The sequence below is a fragment of the Rhinoraja longicauda genome, chromosome 2, assembly GCF_053455715.1.
Source record: "Rhinoraja longicauda isolate Sanriku21f chromosome 2, sRhiLon1.1, whole genome shotgun sequence".
Taxonomy (NCBI): Eukaryota; Metazoa; Chordata; class Chondrichthyes; order Rajiformes; family Arhynchobatidae; genus Rhinoraja; species Rhinoraja longicauda.
The window spans coordinates 90,100,544-90,121,204 of record NC_135954.1 but is presented as its reverse complement, the minus strand read 5'-3'; the positions used below and the strand labels follow the sequence as shown (position 1 = coordinate 90,121,204).

The following is a 20,661-nucleotide window of genomic DNA, read 5'->3' as shown; positions in this document are numbered from 1 at the left end:
ACCATGCATGTGTAGGAGTTGGAGAGAGATTTCGTCGACATACTAAATCTCATTGATCTTCAAAGGCATTGATTGGCTTTCTTTATGATTGCATCAGTGTGTTAGAACTAGGACATATCTTCAGAGATATGCAGGAATAGGAATTTGAAGTTTTTGACACTCTCCCCCACCTTGATGAAGACAAGTTGCAGATCCTCAGTCTTCCTCTTCTACAGTCAACAATCCTTTCCTTGGTTTTACTGACGTTGAGAGCAAAGTTGTTGTTCTGGCACCATTCGGGTCAGTCGATCGATCTCTCCCCCCCCCCCCCATACTCTGACTCGTCATCATCCATAATTCGTCCAACAGCAGTGGTGTTGTCGCCGAATTTGAAGATGGATTCGGAATTGTGTCTGGCTACACATTCATGGGTATAGAATGAGTAGAGCAGGGGGCTGAACACGCAGCCATGAGGTGCTCCTGTGCTGATGGTTATTGAGCAAGAAGTGTTGCTGCTAATTCATACTGATTGTGTTTTATTGATGAGGACGTCGAGGATCCAGTTGCAGAGAGATGTGCAGAAACCCAGTTCCGTGAGCTTGATAACCAGTTTGAAGGGGATAATGATGTTGACACCTGTAGTCTATGAACAACAGCCTGATGTATGCGTTTTTATTGTCCAAATGTTCAATAAATAGGAGTCTGATGAATGTGTTCTTGTTGTTAATTAAATTTAATTCTCATTTCTAAAAACTTTTGTTATCCTTAACATCATACTCGCAGATCATATGCTGACCCGGGGTGGACAGTTGCTTGCCCTTGAACCACACTATTTAAGTGCAGAGAGTGGTACAGGGCGATCCCATTCTAACTGGCTGGCAGTGTTTTCAGAATGGCTTTGACATCCACAGATGTCCTTGCCCCTGACTCACTTGCTATCTAAGCACTTATTGAAATTGAATATTTGTGAATGTCTTCGACAACAAACATTCCAAGAAACTGTGGAGCTAATAAAAATTTAAAAAACTATTCAAACATTAAAATTTGTGAAAAATACAAATACTCTCATACTTTTCAAACTGGTCATAACATTAAACCGCAAGAGATCCAGAGGAATTCAATGGCCCAAAATGTGATAAAATTATAAAATGAGCACCAGGAAACAAATTGGTAATGGGTTCAGTTCTGTAACATTCATAGAATTAATTGGACAAAACTCATAGGCAGTCCCTAGGAATTTGAAATTAGTGGTGAAGCTGTGGCATTTACCATTAGCGTTGAAGAAAGCTTCTCATGGTGAAATTATTTTGTGAGCTCTGTGGTTTTTAACCATAACTGTAACTGTGGAGTGCAGCATGCTGCATCCACTGTTTAACATGTACACATTCCTCTTTTATAGCTTCAGCAGCCTAGTTTTATGTCAAGCTGATACTACTGGTATGCTTCTCTGCAATGAAACTGTAGAATGAGGAAAATGCCAGGCCACATGGCTGCAGATGTCGGTAAAATACATTTCTGCCACTACTATTAACTATGGATTTTTTTGGTGGTTCATTTCTTTGAGCTACCATACTAGATTGGTTTTGAATCTGTCCCATGCTGCTTGATTATAATTCACCATCGCACATATGCACAGAGTGAAGCTCCTATAACTTCTATGTGAGTACATCACTTCTGAAGGTGATGGAAACATTTTCAAGTAGTACATTTTCAAAGGTATTGGAATATACTTAAAGTGAATTCTTGCAGAGGAAAAAGCAAAAAAGTGAAATATTTAAATAGATTTACATAGATTTTAAATAAATTTTACGAAATGACATAGGCACAATGGGTAAATGGGTAGATGAAATGGCATGGTACACAAGTTGCACAAGTCATGTGGTATATTAATGACCTTGATATTCCATGTTAGAAATAATTAGAAATGTATACATTTCTTTTTCTTAATATTGACAAAGTCTCCTATTTTGTTTGTTTATATTATTATAGGGGGTGGCAGAATGGATTTGATTGACCAAGATGGACACAGCCCTTTACATTGGGCTGCTCTTGGAGGAAATGCAGATGTATGTCAGATCCTGATTCAGAATCAGATCAACCCTAATGTGCAAGATTTTGCTGGGAGAACCCCTTTGCAGTGTGCGGCATATGGAGGCTACATCAACTGTATGGCGGTGCTCATGGAAAACAAAGCTGATCCCAATAGACAAGACAAAGAGGTATCATACTAAAGAGGGTCCTGAAGAAAATACTATTTGAACAAAAGAATAACGCAATTATCTCAAATAGGCTCTTAATCCTGAGGATTAAGGTACATAGATAGGTAAAGTTTAGAGGGATATGAGCCAAACGCAGGCAGGTTGGATTAGCATCGATGGGGTATCTTATCAGCATGGGTACGTTGGGCTAAAGGGTCTGTTCCTGTGCTGTATGAGTCTAATTTGTGTTCAATGAAATTCAGTTCTACAAATGTTGATTTATTTGCATATCTTTTGATTTTGTCAGCTTTTTTTTTAAGGTCATAACGGGATATGAACCTTCTGAATCGTGGATAACCAGTAGATGGTAGGCTATGGTCCTTAGTTGGATCATTTTCTATAGGGATGTCCATTTTCTGTTATAACTTCTCCATTTGGATTTTGGCAGTTTGAGTCTAACCTGAGAATGGAATAATTGACAAGTTACAATTGTGGCTGAAGTTTCACCTTCTACTGCAGGGCAATAGAGACAGAAGGAGGTCATGGTGAGGTTTCAAAATGAAGTGAAAGTTAAATAATTTTTCAATAAATGAAAGATAAACCAAGCTGAACTACATGTATGTTGCTCTGCAAAAGCCAACTGCAAACAAGTTACTTCAAATTATATCTTCAATTGTCATTTGAAGTAAAAATGCTTTGTAAATGTAATTCAAATATTGAACATTGCATTAACATACACTGCATTAACATACATTGTTTTTCTGTTGAAACATTAACAATTAAATTTATGTCATCTGCAATCATTACCAAAGTAAATGCTGACTTTTTCTCGCTTGAGGTAAATAAGTATCCTGATAGGACTAACCTGACTATGTTTGTCTAGGATATCGTAAAGGCTTTTTTTCCCCTGCCTCTTCTACCTGATTTGTGTTCCTTCTCTCGCTTCCAAATAATCCATTACACCAGATCTCCAATTATCTCCTTTACCAATTTTCAATTGCAAATTCCACCTAGCATTGGAAATATCACCTTAAAAATGGAAAGGAACGAAATTATGTGATTATTTCATATTTTGGAGTACATATAATGATCACCTCATTCATGCTAAGAATACATCATATCTGTATAAAGTAGACAATAAGCACTGTTAGGCAGAAAAAGTGAAATTTTAAAAATGCAGCAGCTAACAACCTATTAACGAACTTGAAATATTAAACTTATACATTGGCATGTGTTATAAAGGAAAGAAAGATTATTGATGTTTAACTTTTCCTCAATACTGGAAGATAAATATACCTTATGGAATGACTATTTGAAATTTCAAGTGATCTTCCTGACAGTTTGTTAAAAATAGATTCAGAAATATTTTTTTTAAAATAAATGGATTAATGAGGTATAAAATATTACCATGGCATGAGGAGACACCAAAGAATAGTTTTAACTGGTTTGACCTGACATGGAGCCAGTGAAGACTTGGAGTGCATGGGCACGTGTTCATTCTGATGATTCTATGCTTGTGTTTTCAGTATGGTTGGAAAAGAGGAAGTGGATCAGATGCATTAACATTTCATAGTTTTTTTTGTCAAAATCATCAAAAGCAATTTAAAACAAAAGCATAGCACTGAATTTTATTTTGAGAGAATGCTGTTCAATTAATGTATTTCATTATTTCTCTCTCTGTGATCTCAATAGACAATAGGTGCAGGAGTAGGCCATTCGGCCCTTCGAGCCAGCACTGCCATTCAATGTGATCATGGCTGATCTCAATTCCCTCAATGTCCAGTTTGCAGCTATGGTGGGTAGACTTGTTTCAGCTCTGGCAATGAGGTAGGTTGGAAGGTAGGGACAACACCCTAGCTTATAGCAAGATCATTCAGTAGTCAGATAACAGCAGGGAAGAATCTGTTCTTGAGTATGGTGGAGCATGCCATCATGCTTTTGTATCTTCTGCCCAACGGGAGAGGGGAGGAGGGAGTGACTTCGCTGAAAAAGACCCTTGATTATGTTGACAGCTTTCCCGAGACAACGTGAAATGTTGATGGAATCACTGGTGCGGAGGCCAGTCTGTATGATGGACTGGGCTATATCCACAACTCTCTGCATTTTCTTGCAGTCTTGGGTATCAAGTGGTGATAAATCCATATAGAATGCTTCTTACAGTGCATCTTTAGAAGTTGGTAGGAGTTGTTGGAAACATGCACAACTTCCTTTGCCCTCTGAGGAAGGAGAGGTGTTGGTGTGCTTTCTTGGCCATAGGTTCAATGTGGTCGAGTGAGTGGTTCATAAGTTAGTGAGGTTTCATTTGATAACAGATCAGAATACCACTTCCAAATTGAGGTAATACGATGAATACTCCTTTCTAAGTTTCTGTAGTTACACATGAGAGAAAAAGGTACAGCTTTTGTGCATCCACACTTACAGGGCTGTGGAACTTTGCATTAGTATTGGAATAACAACAGAGACGGTGAGTTGTAATTCTGGTTATCAACATCAGCAAGGTTTATTTGATTGCCCTCAAGTGCTGGAATATGAAATTGAGAGGAAAGGAAAGATTTATTTTCTTTGCCTCTTTTTGCCAGTTCAGGCCATGTGATTTTCAGAAATCCTTCAAAGTACTTGAGACATTTAAAAAAATGCATTGATCAGTATTCATCTCCAATACTTCTTTACCACTGTTTTACATTCTTCAGCTCAAAGCGGTGCCCATGTTGCATAAATAACATGCAACTCTTGTCCTTTATTTCAGGGACGAACGGCGCTACATTGGTCTTGCAACAACGGTTATCTGGATGCTGTTAAGCTTTTGTTGGGCTATAATGCCTTTCCTAATCACATGGAGACAAATGAAGAAAGGTAATATGTTAGTATTTATTTTGAAAGGACTAGAATATAAAAACAGAGATGTAATACTGAGGCTTTATAAGGCACTGGTCAGACCGCATTTGGAGAATTGTGAGCAGTTTTGGGCCCCATATCTGAGGAGGGATGTGCCTGCATTGGAGAGAATGGTGGATTATACTCGATGGGCTGAATGGTCTAATTCGCCTCCAATGACTTATGAATTTATAATATCCAAAATATCTTGACATTCTTGCTCCTTGTTTACTTAATGATTCTATCATTTTTAAAGTAACCAAAAAATCTCATATACTGCACCTTTGCAGAGTTAGACAAATTCTCATATCACATTATATTGCATTATTACAAGTCACTTTCTGTTAATTCATAACAAATGTGTAAATCCACATAACAATTGCAGAATAAATGCGTCCTACATCTGTTAGTTGGCAAGGTAATCTGTGAAACAACTTTGAGGTATTTTTAATCTAGTTTAAGGTTTACATTATCGCAACATAAAACTATTCCTAAGTTTGTTATCAGGCATTTTACTTCAGAGAAGTCATTTACCCAAACATAATGTCACAAGGTCTAAGAGGGGTATATTAATGTCAGGTATTAAAATGTCTCATTTGGGAGCTGAGTAAGGCTTTGTAGAACCGGAAGCTCGTGTCAATGTTAAAAGGGGTCAAGAGCACAACTGGTGTTTGTATTGGGATGATCAATTGGTATTCACAGCTCATTGGGTTTGTGCAAGAGACAGCCTGGGCTCAATTTAAATTGAGCTGCAGGCTGTGTCTTTGGCCATGTCTTTACCTTGAGCTGCCCATTTCACATAGAAGACTGGCATGTATTGATTTTCTACTTCCTTGGTTTTGTTCTAGTTTTTAGTTACCACGCTTAGTTGAATCAATCAGTGTACTTGATCTTTCAAACTGCCTGAAAAATTCACATGTCTCTCATTAACCACATTCTTTGGCATGTTTTGGAAGCTGCCAATATTAGCACTGTCCCTCAAAGCAGGAGAATCAAAGTCATGTTTGCACCTACACCATTAACAACAACTAAGCCTTTAAGCATCAGTAAGTAGCACTGCCTGCCAGTCCACATAGCTTGTTTGACTACATAGTTATCTGCTGCCTCTTTCTTAATTAATGTAGGTAGCAAGAGGAGAGAAGGTGGCAGGTTTTAATGTGAGCTGAATAAAACACATTAAATTAGATTATGATAAAGTATTTGTTGAATTAAAACCTTTATCGTTAATGCATTTTATTTATTGTGTATTTCATAGAGTAATACTGTATCTATAACATCTGCTACATATCAGCAGTAGGGCGTTTTACTCCTTAAGAGTGGGGAACAGTGCCTGGAATTGGAGTCCACTGTCCCATAATCAGAATAAAGTTTGCAAAGCCCCTATTTTCAGATAAGGCATTAATTCAAGGTCCTATAATTTTTCATTGTTGATCTAAAAGATCCAACAGTACTATTAGTTTTTGCCTTTGTAGATATATAATTCCCAATCAATTTCACTGGCTATTTTGCATTGTTGCTTATAAGGTCTTCCTGTGCACAAATTGGCTGTCAAATTTTCTTACTTTACACCATTGACTTCACCTTAAAATTATACAATTGACTGTTGGAAGTGTTAGAATGTCATCAGGTCATGAAAAGATGTAATATGAATACAATTTTAATTATTCTTCCCTTCATTTCAGAATATTTGTGTGTTATATATGGCTCTGTTTTCCTGAACTTACCTTTAGTACTTCCATGTACAAGATAAGTAAGACAGGTGTTTGACTTGCCATTCACTTGTTAGAAAAGATTGGAACCTTGTCATGGAATCATGGTGCAAAAGAAGACCATTCTGTCATTTGAGACCTGCTGGCTTTGTGTAGAGTAATCATTTTTTCCCTGTTCCCCTGCTCTGTAGTCGTAAAATAATTTTCCCTTGAATGCTGTGCTAAATACTTTTCGGATTCACTATCTAACTCTGTTTCTACTATACCCAAAGTCAGTGAATTCCAATTCATCACCACTCTTTGTACAAATAAAAAGTATTTGCTTGCAATTAAGTTAACCATCACCTTGAATTTGTGTCCCAAGTCCTTGAGCCTTCTGCCAATAGGAACAGCCTCTCACTGTTCACTCCATCTAAGCCTGTCTTGATCTAGCTGATCTACCCTCAACCTCCTTTAATCCAAGGAGAACAAAGCCAGGTTTGTTGAAATCTTAAGGTCATTCGTGATAGGAGTAGAATTAGGCCATTTGGCCCATCAAGTCTACTCCGCCATTCAATCATGGCTGATCTATCTTTCCCTACTAACCTAACCCCATTCTCCTGCCTTCTCCCCATAACCTCTGACACCTGTACTAATCAAGAATCTACCTATCTCTGCCATAACAATATCCACTGACGCCTCCACAGCCCTCTGTGGCAAAGAATTTCACAGATTCACCACCTAAAGAAATTTCTCCTCCTCTCCTTCCTAAAAAAACGTCCGTTAATTCTGAGGCTCTGACCTCTCGTCCTAGACTCTCCCACTCGTGGAAACATCCTCTCCACATCCACTCTATCCAAGCCTTTCACTTTTTTGTATGTTTCAATGAGGTCCCCCCTCATTCCTTTAAACTCCAGTGAGTACAGGCCCAGTGCTGACAAACTCTTGTATTCTCAAACCAATCAGTGCCTGCATTGGTGGAAAGTGAAGAAAATCATGTGGATGCAAGCCTCTGCATCACATACTGCTGATTCCATTGTAGAAAGTCTGAACATTAGAGAAATATCTCAATCAAGAAGTCTGAGCATTTTTTTTTGTCTCACATTTGATTTCCTTACCCATAGAAATAATGCATAGTTGCAGCACAATGATAATTTGTAATGTAATGATACTTAAGTAAGTGTGAAAGTGTGATGGGCTGTACATTTTTTTGTAAGATTTTTTCAGTGATACAGCGTGGAAATAGACCCTTCGAGTCCATGCTGACCAGAGTTCAAGCATACACTAATTCTATCTTAAACGCTAGGGACAATTTACAGAAGCCAATTAGCCTACGAAACCTGCATGTCTTTGGAATGCATGAGGAAACCGGAGCAAACCCACATGGTCACAGGGAGAATGTATAAACTCCATACAGACAGCACCCGTAGTCAGGATCCAGCGTGGGTGTCTGGCGCTTTAAGGCTGCAACTCTACCGATGCGTCATTGTGCCGCCCTGTAATGAATGTGGTACTCATTTTTGAGAAAATGAGTGCCACATTTACAAAGCTTTTACTTCAATACTGGCAAACAGATTGTGCTGATACTGGCTACATTAATCAACAAACTCTCCTCGGGCAGCACAGTGGCGTAGCAGTAAAGCTACTGCCACACAGCGCCAGAGACCCGAGTTTGATCCTGCCTGCAGGTGCTGATCGTAAGGAGTTTGTACGTTCTCACTATGACCATGTAGGTTTTCTGAAGTGCTCCAGTTTCCACCCACACTCCAAAGATGCACGGGTTTCTAGGTTAATTAGCTTTTGTAAAATTGTAAATTGTCCCTAGTGTGTAGGTTAGAGTTAGTGTATAGGGTGATCGCTCGTCAGCGCGGACTCGGTGGGCCGAAGGGCCTTTTCCGCGCTGTATCTCTAAAGTGTTAGCTTGCTATTGTGCATTTAATACAGGGTGGGTTTAATCCCAAATAGATTCACCATCTGTAGAAGTACAGCAACAAAATGAGTGCAATCGAATTTGGAGCAAAAAAATATAGATTCTGGAAATTTGAAAAAAAAACAGAAAATGATGGAAGCACTCAGCAGGTCAATAAGATTTGCAGGTAGAGAAATCGGTAGTGTATTAAATCAAGGATTCTTTTACAGAACCATGAAAATGAGAAAACAAGCTTTTATATTACAGCCAAGAAAGCACAACAACACCACAACTTCCCCAGAAGACTAAGGAAGTTTGGCATGTCTCCAATGTCTCTTACCAATCTCTACAGAATCATTTCAGAAATCATCCTGTGACATGCATCACAACTCGTTTTGGCAATATCTCTGCTCAAGATGGCAAGCAATTGCAGAGTTGTGACTGTTGTCCAGTCTAGCGTACAGCCACTTCACGCTGCCTCTGGAAAGCAGCCAACATAATCCAGGACCGTTTGCACCATTGTCATTCCCTTTTCTCCACTCTCCCACTGGACAAATGATACAAACGCTTGAAAGAACATATCACCAGATTGAGGAACAGATTCCTCCCCACTTTTTCAGTCTCTGAACAGAATTCTCATAAACTAGAAGTTCAGGAGGAAGCTCTTCAAATAATGGAGCAGTGGTTACAATCTCAGTAAATGTTCAGAGTAATTCAGTTCAGAGTAGTTCAGCTTCCATTTGAAGAATGTTAATTAGTCCCGACAGTATGTCTGGAAAATAAACCACCTCAACCAGGACTGCGGGTGGCATTTGTTAGAGGAGCCTGCACTCTCTCATCTGGCTACATATAACATTTTAAAGTTTGATAAAAATTTGCTGTAATTTTAAGGAAGCATATTGTAAGCCCAAATTAACACATTTTGTTGACCTTTTCTTAATTGGTGTTTCAGGTTCACTCCACTTGACTATGCCTTGCTTGGAGAACATCAAGAAGTAATCCAGTATATGCTGGAACATGGAGCACTGTCTATTGCTGCAATTCAGGACATTGCTGCGTCCAAAGTCCAGGCTGTTTATAAAGGTTACATGGTTCGTAAGGCTTTCCAGGAAAGAAAAAATCTTCTCATGAAACATGAACAACTTCGAAAGGATGCTGCCAAGTAAGTATTAGGTCTCAAGAATTACAAAATCAAATTCATGCTGTCAGTTTAAAAAATATACATATATCAGCACAAGGAAGCAAAGGTGGAAATACATGGAGGTACATTTGCATCGTGAATTGGTTTAATGGACTAACATTCAGTTCTCACCAATTGATCCAAGGACATGAGTTTGAATCCCACTCTGGCAGCAGAATTATTTAAAGACAAGCAGTTATATAAATGTGGATTTAAATCAAAAGCTTGTCACAGCAATGGTAAGCATGGAATGACTGGATTGTTGTAAAAGAGAAATCTTGTTTACTAATGTGCTTCAGAGACAAAAATCTGCCATTCTAACAATCTGAACTGCATGTGGCTTATCAGAGAAGTCAAGAAATATTTTTAATCATTCAAATAACCAACAATATTTTTTTTCATATTGGGCAGCAGAGACACTGATTGCTCTGAATTTTTGCTAAAATTGGGATAACCGCAGCTAAGTTGAACTTCCCACGTCATTTGCATAAATTTGAGGCAGAAGGCATTTGCATTTCAATGGTGCCAAGTACCTGTCCAGTGGTTGTTAATGCCTGCACCTTTCACCTATAGTTTCCCAGTATCAACGGCTTTTCTCAATCATCTGCTTTATTTTGTTCACCAGAGTCCATTGATCTCCTTTACCCCGATCTCATCAGTGGGTCATGGCTTGGGTTTTTTGATTTGTTTCTCAAAGAGGTGGCTAATTTAGGCCTTTGCCTCCCCTGTTTCCACATCATCCACTCTCTCCCCTTCTAAAATTGGCTATTTTATTTCCTGAACGCTACGTGGTCATGGTCTGAAGAAGGGACCAACCTGAAACACCGCCTGTCCATTCCCTCTACAATTGCTGCCTGACTCGCTGAGTTACTCCAGTACTTTGTGTTTTAATCAATATTCCAGCATCTGCAATTCCTTGTGTCTCCATGGTCATGTCTTATTTGTTCTGTCCCAATACTGAACAAATGCATTCCCTTACATGTACACATGAAGGAACCAATTATCTTCCGTTATAAAAATGGTGATCAGTTTCTAAATCATTAACTTGGTTGCCAGCTGTGACTATGCAGCTGCTGTTTCTCATAGCGTGATCTTACCATATGCAGCTACACCATGTAATTTAAAATAGCAATTAGTCCTTCAAGTATCAATACATTCAGTAGAAGTCATCTAGATGTCTAGATGTTATCTTTGTTTCCATCGGTAATTCCTATATTAACAATATACCATCTGAATATGTCTCTGTATTCCCTACCAGGACATCTGGTATCACTAAGAGGCAGGAAACATGTTCCCAATGTTGGGGGAGTCCAGAACCAGGGGCAACAGTTTAAGAATAAGGGGTAGGCCATTTAGAACGGAGATGAGAAAAAACTTTTTCAGTCAGAAAGTTGTAAATCTGTGGAATTCTCTGCCTCAGAAGGCAGTGGACCAATTCTCTGAATGCATTCAAGAGAGAGCTAGATAGAGCTAGATAGAGCTCTTAAGGATATATGGGGAGGGGGTATGGGGAGAAGGCAGGAACGGGGTACTGATTGAGAATGATCAGCCATGATCACATTGAATGGCGGTGCTGGCTCGAAGGGCCGAATGGCCTACTCCTGCACCTATTGTCTATTGTCTAAACAGGTAAAGCAGTTCTTTGGTGGCACAGGCTTGAGAAGCCAGGTGACCTACTCCTGCTCCTGTCTTTTTGTGTTGACTAATCAGATTGACAAATTATTTTTGAGGCATGAAACTGCAAATAATGTTAAATGGAAAGAAAGCACATTTAAATCTCGACAGAGGCAAAATTAAAATTGGAACATGGCACTCTACAAGAATTTCCTTTTTTTAAATCTCAAAATCCAGGCCATTTTCAGTGTTATATTACAGTACAAAATATCTTTTCTAGTATGTGTAATGTTTAAAATTCATAATTCTCTCAAGATTTCTCAGGATGGAAAATACTAGAGGGCATAGCTTTAAGGTGATTAGAGCAAAGTTTAAGTGAGATGTGTGGACAACATTTTTACACAGAGGCAGATGTGTGCATGGACAGCACTGCTAGGGTTTATGGTTAAGGTATCACAAAATGCTGGAGTAACTCAGCGGGTCAGGCAGCATCTCTGGAGGGAAGGAATGGGTGACGTTTCGGGTCGAGACCCTTCTTCAAACTGATGACTTAAGGTAGATATGATAGTGGCATGTAAGAGACTTTTGGGTAAGCATGTGGATATGCAGGGAATGAAGGCATATGGATTATTTGCAGGTAGATAAGAAGAGACGGTCTTGGCATCATGTTCGGCACAGACATTGGAGGGCGATGGACCTGTTCTTGTGTTCAAAAGATCATTACGAATAGGAGTAGAATTAGGCCATTCCGCCCATCAAGTCTATTCCACCATTCAATCAATAGAGAGATCCATTTCTTCCTCCTAACCCCATTCTCCTTCTCCACATCACCTCTGACACCCATACTAATCAAGAATCTATTGATCACTGCCTTAAAATCTCTGTGCTGTCCTGTTTTATGTTCTATGATTTCTTCTTTTGTGCTGCAATAGTTGTTTCATACTGATCCTAATGCCATTAAATTGTGATTGAATGGTTGTTTCTAAAATTCAAGGGAGTTTTATTTGTATTCAGATGGAAAAACGTACAAAAAGGTTTTTAGTTTTTAAGTCAGAAGCAACAAAGGTTTGAAAGCGTGCACACCAGTGCTCCATGCTCCTTGGCATCCAAAGCAAACTTTCTGATACGTTAACATATACATAATTTCATGTAGGTGCCCATTAGCTGCCATCCGTAGCCTAGTTGATTGTGGACTTCATCCGAACCCCTTGAAGCAGAACCTATATGCATTTGACACTTATATTATCTGGCAAACCCACTCCCACCCACCCAGGCCCAATTAGGCCAGAAGGGTCTCGACCCGAACCGTCACCCATTCCTTCTCTCTAGAGATGCTGCCTGTCCCGCTGAGTTACTCCAGCTTTTTGTGTCAATCTTCAGTTTAAACACACACTGAGTCTGCCTGATTGATGGATATTATTAGTAGGTGATTGATTGATGGATGGTTGGAGCATTGAGCTCAATGATACAGATGATGGTATAAGACATTTGAAAATATATTCATTAACTTTGACCACCCACTCCTGTTATGAGATCATTAACACAACTACAAGATCAGATGCTTTGGCAATATTCTTAGCATTGACTCTAGCAATTGGCTGGAGGATCTGACCGCTATAGATGCAAACATCTCATCTATTTTGTGTCTCTCCTCTACAGTGCCAGCCAGTCAAGTGTCCGTAAAGCTTGGAGTCAACTCCCCCACATTGTGCCATCCTTCATTGTTTCTCCACTTACTGCACAAGTGTGTGCTGTACCTTTTTATGCTGCACTCATTTTTAGTTCCTCGTTTCTAGTTTATTATACCCCTTCCAGATGGTCAATATTGCAGATTATATCTCCCTGGTACAACCGAGCTTTGGTCATAATCTTTAGTTGTTTCTTTCCTCCTCTTCCCCTCATGCCACCTACTGCCTCTACTCCTCCCAGCTTGGGATAATCTGTAATTTTTTATTGTGGGAAAGAGCTGGAGCATGTGTGGACAAAATAGTACCTTCATCCTAATGTTATCTGCTGCACACTGTCTCCCTGTGCAATTTAACGTAATTAGAGAGAATGAGGGCCTTTATTGCTTTGACCAAATTTTCTGAGTAAAGATCAAAGAATTATATCAGATTGTAATTTTGTTCTCTGATTTGTGAAGCACAATGTTGGCACTAATTCTGGATAATTAACTTTCATGACTATTCTTAGTTCATGCTTCCATGAAGTAAAGATAATGTGGCCTTGTTTAGTATAGGCTATCTGTTTAATTCCAGACCATTTTTTTCTTGTCATGATTTAAGCCTCATTTATAAGCCGTGGGGATAGATTTTACTGATAGACACGAGGAGTTAAGTGCATGAATCTATTCCCCATTTCACTGAGAAGGAAGAATTACAATCTTTATATTGTGTCAATACTTATATTTAACTGTAGACATTCTGATTAGAACTACAGGGAATGCTGTTGTGCATTACCTGCCAAACACCCAAGGTTAAGATCAATTAATTTGATCGAAAGGATTGGCTTTAATTAGTTCCCTCTGTGGAACAAATACGGCCAGAGAGCATTGATAAATAAGGTTTGGAGTCTACCTTGACAGGTAGCCCTGAATAGACATCAGTTGTCATTGGCATGGATCTTGGAAAATGATGATGACACATTACATAAGTAGCTTGTCGTTTGCAGGAGTTTCTGCTAATGTGTTGACAGTCACATTTTCCTGTACTAACATTAAACAATCACCAGCAGAACAGAATTCAACACTTGCTGTCTGTAAGCATTCTATTGATGAATTGCAAATAACAGACGCAGCAGAGTTATTGAAATATAATGCCCTGGGTTACATTTGAAAAACATTGTTCCACATATGTCTGTGTAACTTGTGATGTGCAGAATATACGTTGTGCCTGGTGTGACCCAAACCAAATCGGCATGATGTAGATTGAGTGCTGCATCTGTGATGCATAACTCCTTTGCTTGTTAATTTAGTCCTGTTGGTTTTCATTATGAATTATTGAGTGTAATATGAGGCAACATATTCAAATATTTATATTATTTTTGTGTCAACATTACACACCCAATGGTGTAACCATGACAGAATTTAATGCAAATAATTTGGCAGACTTTTCATTCCAATTTGATATTGGTTCACCTGCCAATATTACATTGATTATTAGCTTATCTTCTTTTGAGGGTAATTGAAGTTTTATTGTAGAAATAACACATGATCAAGATGTTTATCAGCTTCCTCACTTTACGGTCATTGAGATTCTCCCCAGTGTACAGTGTGTAGTCAATATTAACCCTGAGGGTATAGTATGCATGTTTAACCTCTTTCGCTGCCATTGATTGCACAATCAATCATAATGATTACAGCTCTCTTGCTTTTTAAGTATTTGTTTTAATTAGTTATGTAGTACTATTCTCCAGTTCTCATCCAACTCAAATGACGGTGATTACACAGAGTGCCATGCAACTTTTATAAATTCCAGGTTCATCCCAGATTTCACTGGACATCGCAATTAAGGGCAAAGGGATAACAGAGAAAAGTAAACTAGTACTTCTACTCTTGGTTGTTTTATTGGCTCACCAGAGTATGCAAGTTAAGACTTGCTCATACATAACAGAAACAGATCCTTCAGCTCACCATGTCAATGTCCACCATCAAATGCCCATATATACTAATCCCATTCACCAACACTTGGTCTGTATTCTTGAATATCTTGATGATTCAAGTGCTTGTCCAGATACTTGTTAACGTTGTGTGAACCTCCACCATCCTTTCCGTCAATGTGTAACAGATTGCAATCACTCTCTGGGTGAAAAATAATTTTTCAGATCCTTCCTAACCCTTTTACTTTTCATCTGAAGCCGGTACTCTGTGGCTTTAGATGTCCATGTTATGGGGAAATGTTTATGCTATCCACCCTCTCTGTGCCTCTCTTAACATTGTATATTTCTATCAGGTTCCATCTGAACCTCCTCTACTCCAAGGAAGACAACCTGGCCCACCCAGTCTCTCCTTATATATAAAAAGTTCCATTTTAGACAACATTCTGGTGAATTTCCCACCTGTGCATTCATGTCCTATCAATAGTATAGTGACTTGCACTGCAAACAATACTCCAATTGTGCCCTAGCAAGTTATGTTGAGTTTATTGCCATGAGCACAAGTATGGTGAGGTATAGGGACAATGGAAAAACATTTTGTATATATCTATTCATCTTAGTCCATGTGCTTATTTTCTATCTATTCAATTGTAGGAAACGTGAGGAGGAGAATAAAAGGAGGGAAGCAGAGTTTCAAAAGGAAAAGAAACTGGAATCCGAGTTAAATGTACAACAAAAAGTTGGAAAATTTAATTGTCATATTGAAGATGTAGATTCAACCAATGAAGCATGCTCTACCACAGCCATCGTTTCAGAGGACCAAGTGGAGCAGAAAGTTAGTGAGGATTCGAGGAGGCAATCTAAAAGCAGATCTGAAGAGAAACTTTGGAGGAATATAGATACCATTCAGAGTCGCCCTCCACCTGCTGGACCTGGAAAAAGACAGCTTAAAAGGAGAAAAGGTAAAGCAGTACATTGTTTATGCACATATTGATTCTTGGAGAAACTTTATTTAATACTAGACCAAGTGGACCCATTGGGCCCAAACCTCTCCTGCATTGGTGCAGCACCCTCTCCTCCCCTTCCCCCCCACCCTCCCTCCTTCCCCCTCGCCCCTCCTCCCTCCTCCCCATTCCACCCCCCTCAACCCCCCCTTATCCTCCCTCCACCCCCCTCCCTCCTTTAATCCCTTCCCACCCCCCCCCCAGGAGATAGATTTAAACTTTAAAACGTGAATAACTTAAAAAATATAACACCAATTTCAATGAAACTTCTTCCATTAGCACCAAAGGGATGACGGTAAGTAAGGTGGGCCTACAATTGTCGCGCTATTGTGTACCGTTTTGGCTGTAGTTCAGGAACAAACAAACAAACAAACGAGAGTTTTAGTTTAATTGTTATAGATGCTACTGGATCTTTCAAAGTATGGCTCAGTTAATCAAAATACGTGAGATGTTACATAAGATTATACATAGTTTATTAATTTCCGATTCTCAGTGTGGTTTTTTGAAGATGTGATCAAAAGGGTTGATGAGGGCAGAGCTGCAGATGCTGTTTCAGGAGTTTTAGATGGAATATAGATTTCAGCAAGGCATTTGACAATGTTCCACATGGTAGGCTACTCTGGAAGGTTAGATTGCTTGGGATCGATCCAACGAGAACTGGATAAAGAATTGGCTTCAAGGAAGGAAGCAGAGGTTTGATGGTGGAAGGATGTTTTTCAGACAGGAGGCCTGTGACTAGTGGTGTGCCTCACGATTCAGTGCTGTTTGTCACCTATATTAATGATTTGGATGAGAATGTACAAGGCATGATTAGTAAGTTTGCACGTGACACTAAAGAGGGTGGTATTGAAGATAGTCGTCAAAAATTGCAGCAGGATCTTGATCAGGTGGGCAGTAGAATGGTTGAAGGCATTTAATACAGAGAAGTGCGAGGTGTTGCATTTTGGGAGGTCACACCAGAGCTGGACCTATACAGTGAATGGTAGGGCTCTGGGGAGAGATGTAGAGCAGAGGGATCTAGGAATGCAAGTACATAGTCCCTTAAAAGTGGTGTCACAGGTAGATAGGGTGATCAAGAAGGCTTTCGCCGCATTGTCCATCAGTCAGGGCATTGAGTATAGACATTGAGAGGTTATGTTAGTTATATAAGACATTGGAGAGGCCACATTTAGAGTATTGCCTTCAGTTTTGGTCACACAGTCTTTTACCCAGAGTAGGGGAATCAAGAACCAGAGGACAAAGAATAAGACGAGGGGGAAAGATTTAATAGGAGGGGCAACTTTTGTTTTACTAAAGGGTGGTAGGTATATGGAATGAGCTGCCTGCGGAGGTAGTTGAGGCAGGTACTATCACAACCTTCGAGAAATATTTAGACAGGTATATGGAAATGATAGGTTTAGAGGGATATGGACCAAACACGGGCAGGTGGGCCTAGTGCAGATGGTGCATGTTGGTCAGCCCAAGTTGGGCTGAAGGGCCTGGTTCCACATGAATATAGGCTAGGAGTCGTGTCATAAGAGTCTGGCCACTTATTCATCAAAACAAAATCATTTTAGTAAACGTCAAACATGCCAAAGGTGCTAAAATCCAAGAGAAATTGTGCAGTGATTTCAGAAATATAGTGCTGGAGTTACTAAATGTTCTAATTTTGAGGTTGTATCACTCTATTTTTGTGAGAAGTGGTATTTACAGATGAGCAATGTATTTATAAATCGATGTTAATGTAATTTTCTGTATGGACTAATAAGTTGATTCATGTCTCAGTTAGGAATCTTTTATCATTTCAATATAATATAAATATAATCATATTTAGCAGATTGTAAGGATCATATTGGTTCCTGTGAAAATGTTTTGTAAAGAAATACTATCCCCATTTAATCAAAAGAAAAAAATACTGTAGATTCTGGAATTAAAAACAAAAGCAAGATAGGGAGTATCTTTGTTAAAAAAAAATTGACGTTAATATTTCATGGAGATGCAAGAAACTGCAGATGGTGAAATCTTGAACAAAACACAAAGTGCTAGCGGAACTCTGGGTCAGGCAGCATCTGTGGAAGGAATGGACAGGTGACGTTTCGGGTCATGATACTTCATCAGACTGCAAATACAGTTGTCAAAAGTGTTTCCTTCCACAGATGCTGACTGACCCACTCAGTTCCTCCAGCACTTTGTGTTTTGTTCAAAGTTAATGTTTCACATTGATAAAAGGTCATCAGCTTGAAGAGTTAAATCTCTCTTTGTCTATTTATAGCATAACTGTTTCATTCAAAACTTTTAGAAATGAAAATGTTGTACAACATAACAGAGGTTGAATTCTTCAGGTTAACAGACATTCTGGAGTCAGAGGTTAACTATTGATTACTAAAGTGACGTACATATGACCAAACAATGTGTGCAATAAATGGAAGTTACCTCACTATCATAAACTTAAAAATTGCTGAACTTTAGAATTTATAGATTTCTTCCAATATATGATGCTTTTATTGATAAATATTTTTATTAAATGTCTTATAAAGTAATACAATTTCACCATCTCAGATCTTAACAGGAAGAATTCCAAAAATAATAACCTCAGTGATCAACAGCAGTTCAATGAAGAAAGTGCCTCAGGTGAACTACATGCTTCCAGACAACTCATGCCTTCAGAAAGTGATGATAGAATTGATAAAAAGATGCCTGAAATAAACAACGGAATCAGTTGTGGTCGGTCAAAGCCTGCTGTCCTTCGCTCAATCAGTACAACCAAAAATCTAATGAAGCAGCAGAGTGCATCTCTATTACTTTGCAGCAGACATCATAAAATTAAATCTGACAGTGAGGAGCCAGGAGGGCTGAAGAGTGGTCGATTCTCACCTGCTGGCTCAAGCCGACCTGGAAGTGCCAAACCTATTGTAAGCAATATTGATAAAACTGGTCATATTGGCAGCCATGTCCCTGAGAGCATCACTCCTGTTTTGCATCCTCCAAATTCCCCGAAATCTAAAATGACCAATTCTTTAGCAACAGCTGGAAAACATGATACTATTGAAAAGCCACCTCAGAGCGCGACTGGCATTCCTCGATCTCTTAGCCCTGAAAACTGTTCCTGCACTCCCATGAGTCATCAGAGTTCTGATATTCTTCTTATTCCATTGGAAGTCCGAGTACAAATAGTGGAAAAGGAAAGACTCAGGAAAGAGCTTTTTCGAAAGAAGAATCGTGCAGCAACAGTAATCCAGCGAGCCTGGAAAAGGTAGGAGCCCTTTGTTATCTTGAACTGCTGCAATGTGAGGATTGATCTGCTTTTAAAATATACTACTTTTAACTTAGAAAAATATCATATGATATTTTACAGAGACTTAATGAGACAAAAATAGATAGAGACTAGAAGTGCAAGATTCTGGCAGTGGTTATATAAGTCATAGAGTTGTACAGCCCAGAAATTAGCTCTTTGGCCCACCACATTCAGGCTATGATTTTGATTGACCATCCATACTAGTTAAAGAGCTGGGTTTTATGGATTGCTTTGATGGAGGAAGATAGGTTTTGAATTGGAATGGTTTAGGAAGAGAATTCCTGAATGTCTGACTTAGAATGCTAATAACACGAACTCCAATCATAAGGCAAAGAGAAGCAGGGATGGATTAGAGATCAGATTGAGAGGAACAGAGAAAGGGCTTGAGGGTTTTATAGGCATGCAGAGGGATGAAACCAAGGCATCAACATAAGGGTGAGAATTTTAGTTTTAATGTATTCTGCGACGGTGAGCTAGTGTACATCACTAAATGAAGAAGTGAAGCCGAAGCATTTAGTTAGAGATATGATGCAGGCAGCAGAACATTGGATGACTTTAAATTTTCAGACCATAGAGTTTGGAAAGTTAGCCAAGTATTGAAATAAAGGCATGGATAAGATTTTTGGCAACTGATTGGCTGAGGGATTGATGGACGGACAACATTATCAAGTAGAATTAAACATTTTTTTTGGCAGTAAGGAGAATAGGCAAATTTAATTGAGGATCTAAAGGAAGAATAAGGGCATGAACAGTCTGGTTCATCCTGATTAGCTAGGAAAGAGGATGGAATCAACGGCAAAGGTGACTAATTCATTGATGTTAACCTATTGTATATTCCCGGTATGTTAATGATACTTGAAAAGGTAGTCCATACCAAAAAGACAGGACACTAGTTTTAAAAGATGGAGTTCTCAAGGTTTGACATCTTATTGCACATTTTTACATAAGGGGTCTATGAACAGCTTTGAGAATCTGAAGAGGCAATTTGGTTTGAATAATGATGATTTTTATTTTTTTTATTTTTTTATTTTTATTTTTGAAAAGCATATGTACAAATAGAAATAAAAGACAAATTTGTTACAAAATTCTTACATAGCTTCAATTTTTAAATTTTTAAAGAGAGAAAATAAAAAATAAAGAAGAAAGAAAAAAAAAACTATAAACTATTGGGAAGAGAGAATAAAAAAAATTTAAAAAAGGTATAACTATAAAAATTAAAGGGGGTAGATCCGGGAGACAATAACCACAGTTGTACATCCAACCCTAAACTCAAGTTTAAATTTTAAATTTAAAATTTTTATTTTAGTCCTGTGCCAATAAAAATTCAATAAATGGAGACCATATTTT

General features: G+C 38.7%; 1 protein-coding gene across 11 annotated transcripts in view; it reads left to right on the top strand.

Annotated features, from left to right (window-relative positions):
• The window catches only part of invs (inversin), a 169,891-nt gene that overhangs the window by 120,651 nt on the left and 28,579 nt on the right, over positions 1–20,661 (top strand). For all 11 annotated transcript variants that reach the window (XM_078423464.1, XM_078423482.1, XM_078423427.1 and 8 more), the window contains 5 exons: positions 1,969–2,198; positions 4,924–5,030; positions 9,601–9,810; positions 15,691–15,998; positions 18,579–19,272. In XM_078423464.1, coding sequence (XP_078279590.1) covers positions 1,969–2,198; positions 4,924–5,030; positions 9,601–9,810; positions 15,691–15,998; positions 18,579–19,272 — 1,549 coding nt within the window. The remainder of the gene's footprint in view (positions 1–1,968; positions 2,199–4,923; positions 5,031–9,600; positions 9,811–15,690; positions 15,999–18,578; positions 19,273–20,661) is intronic.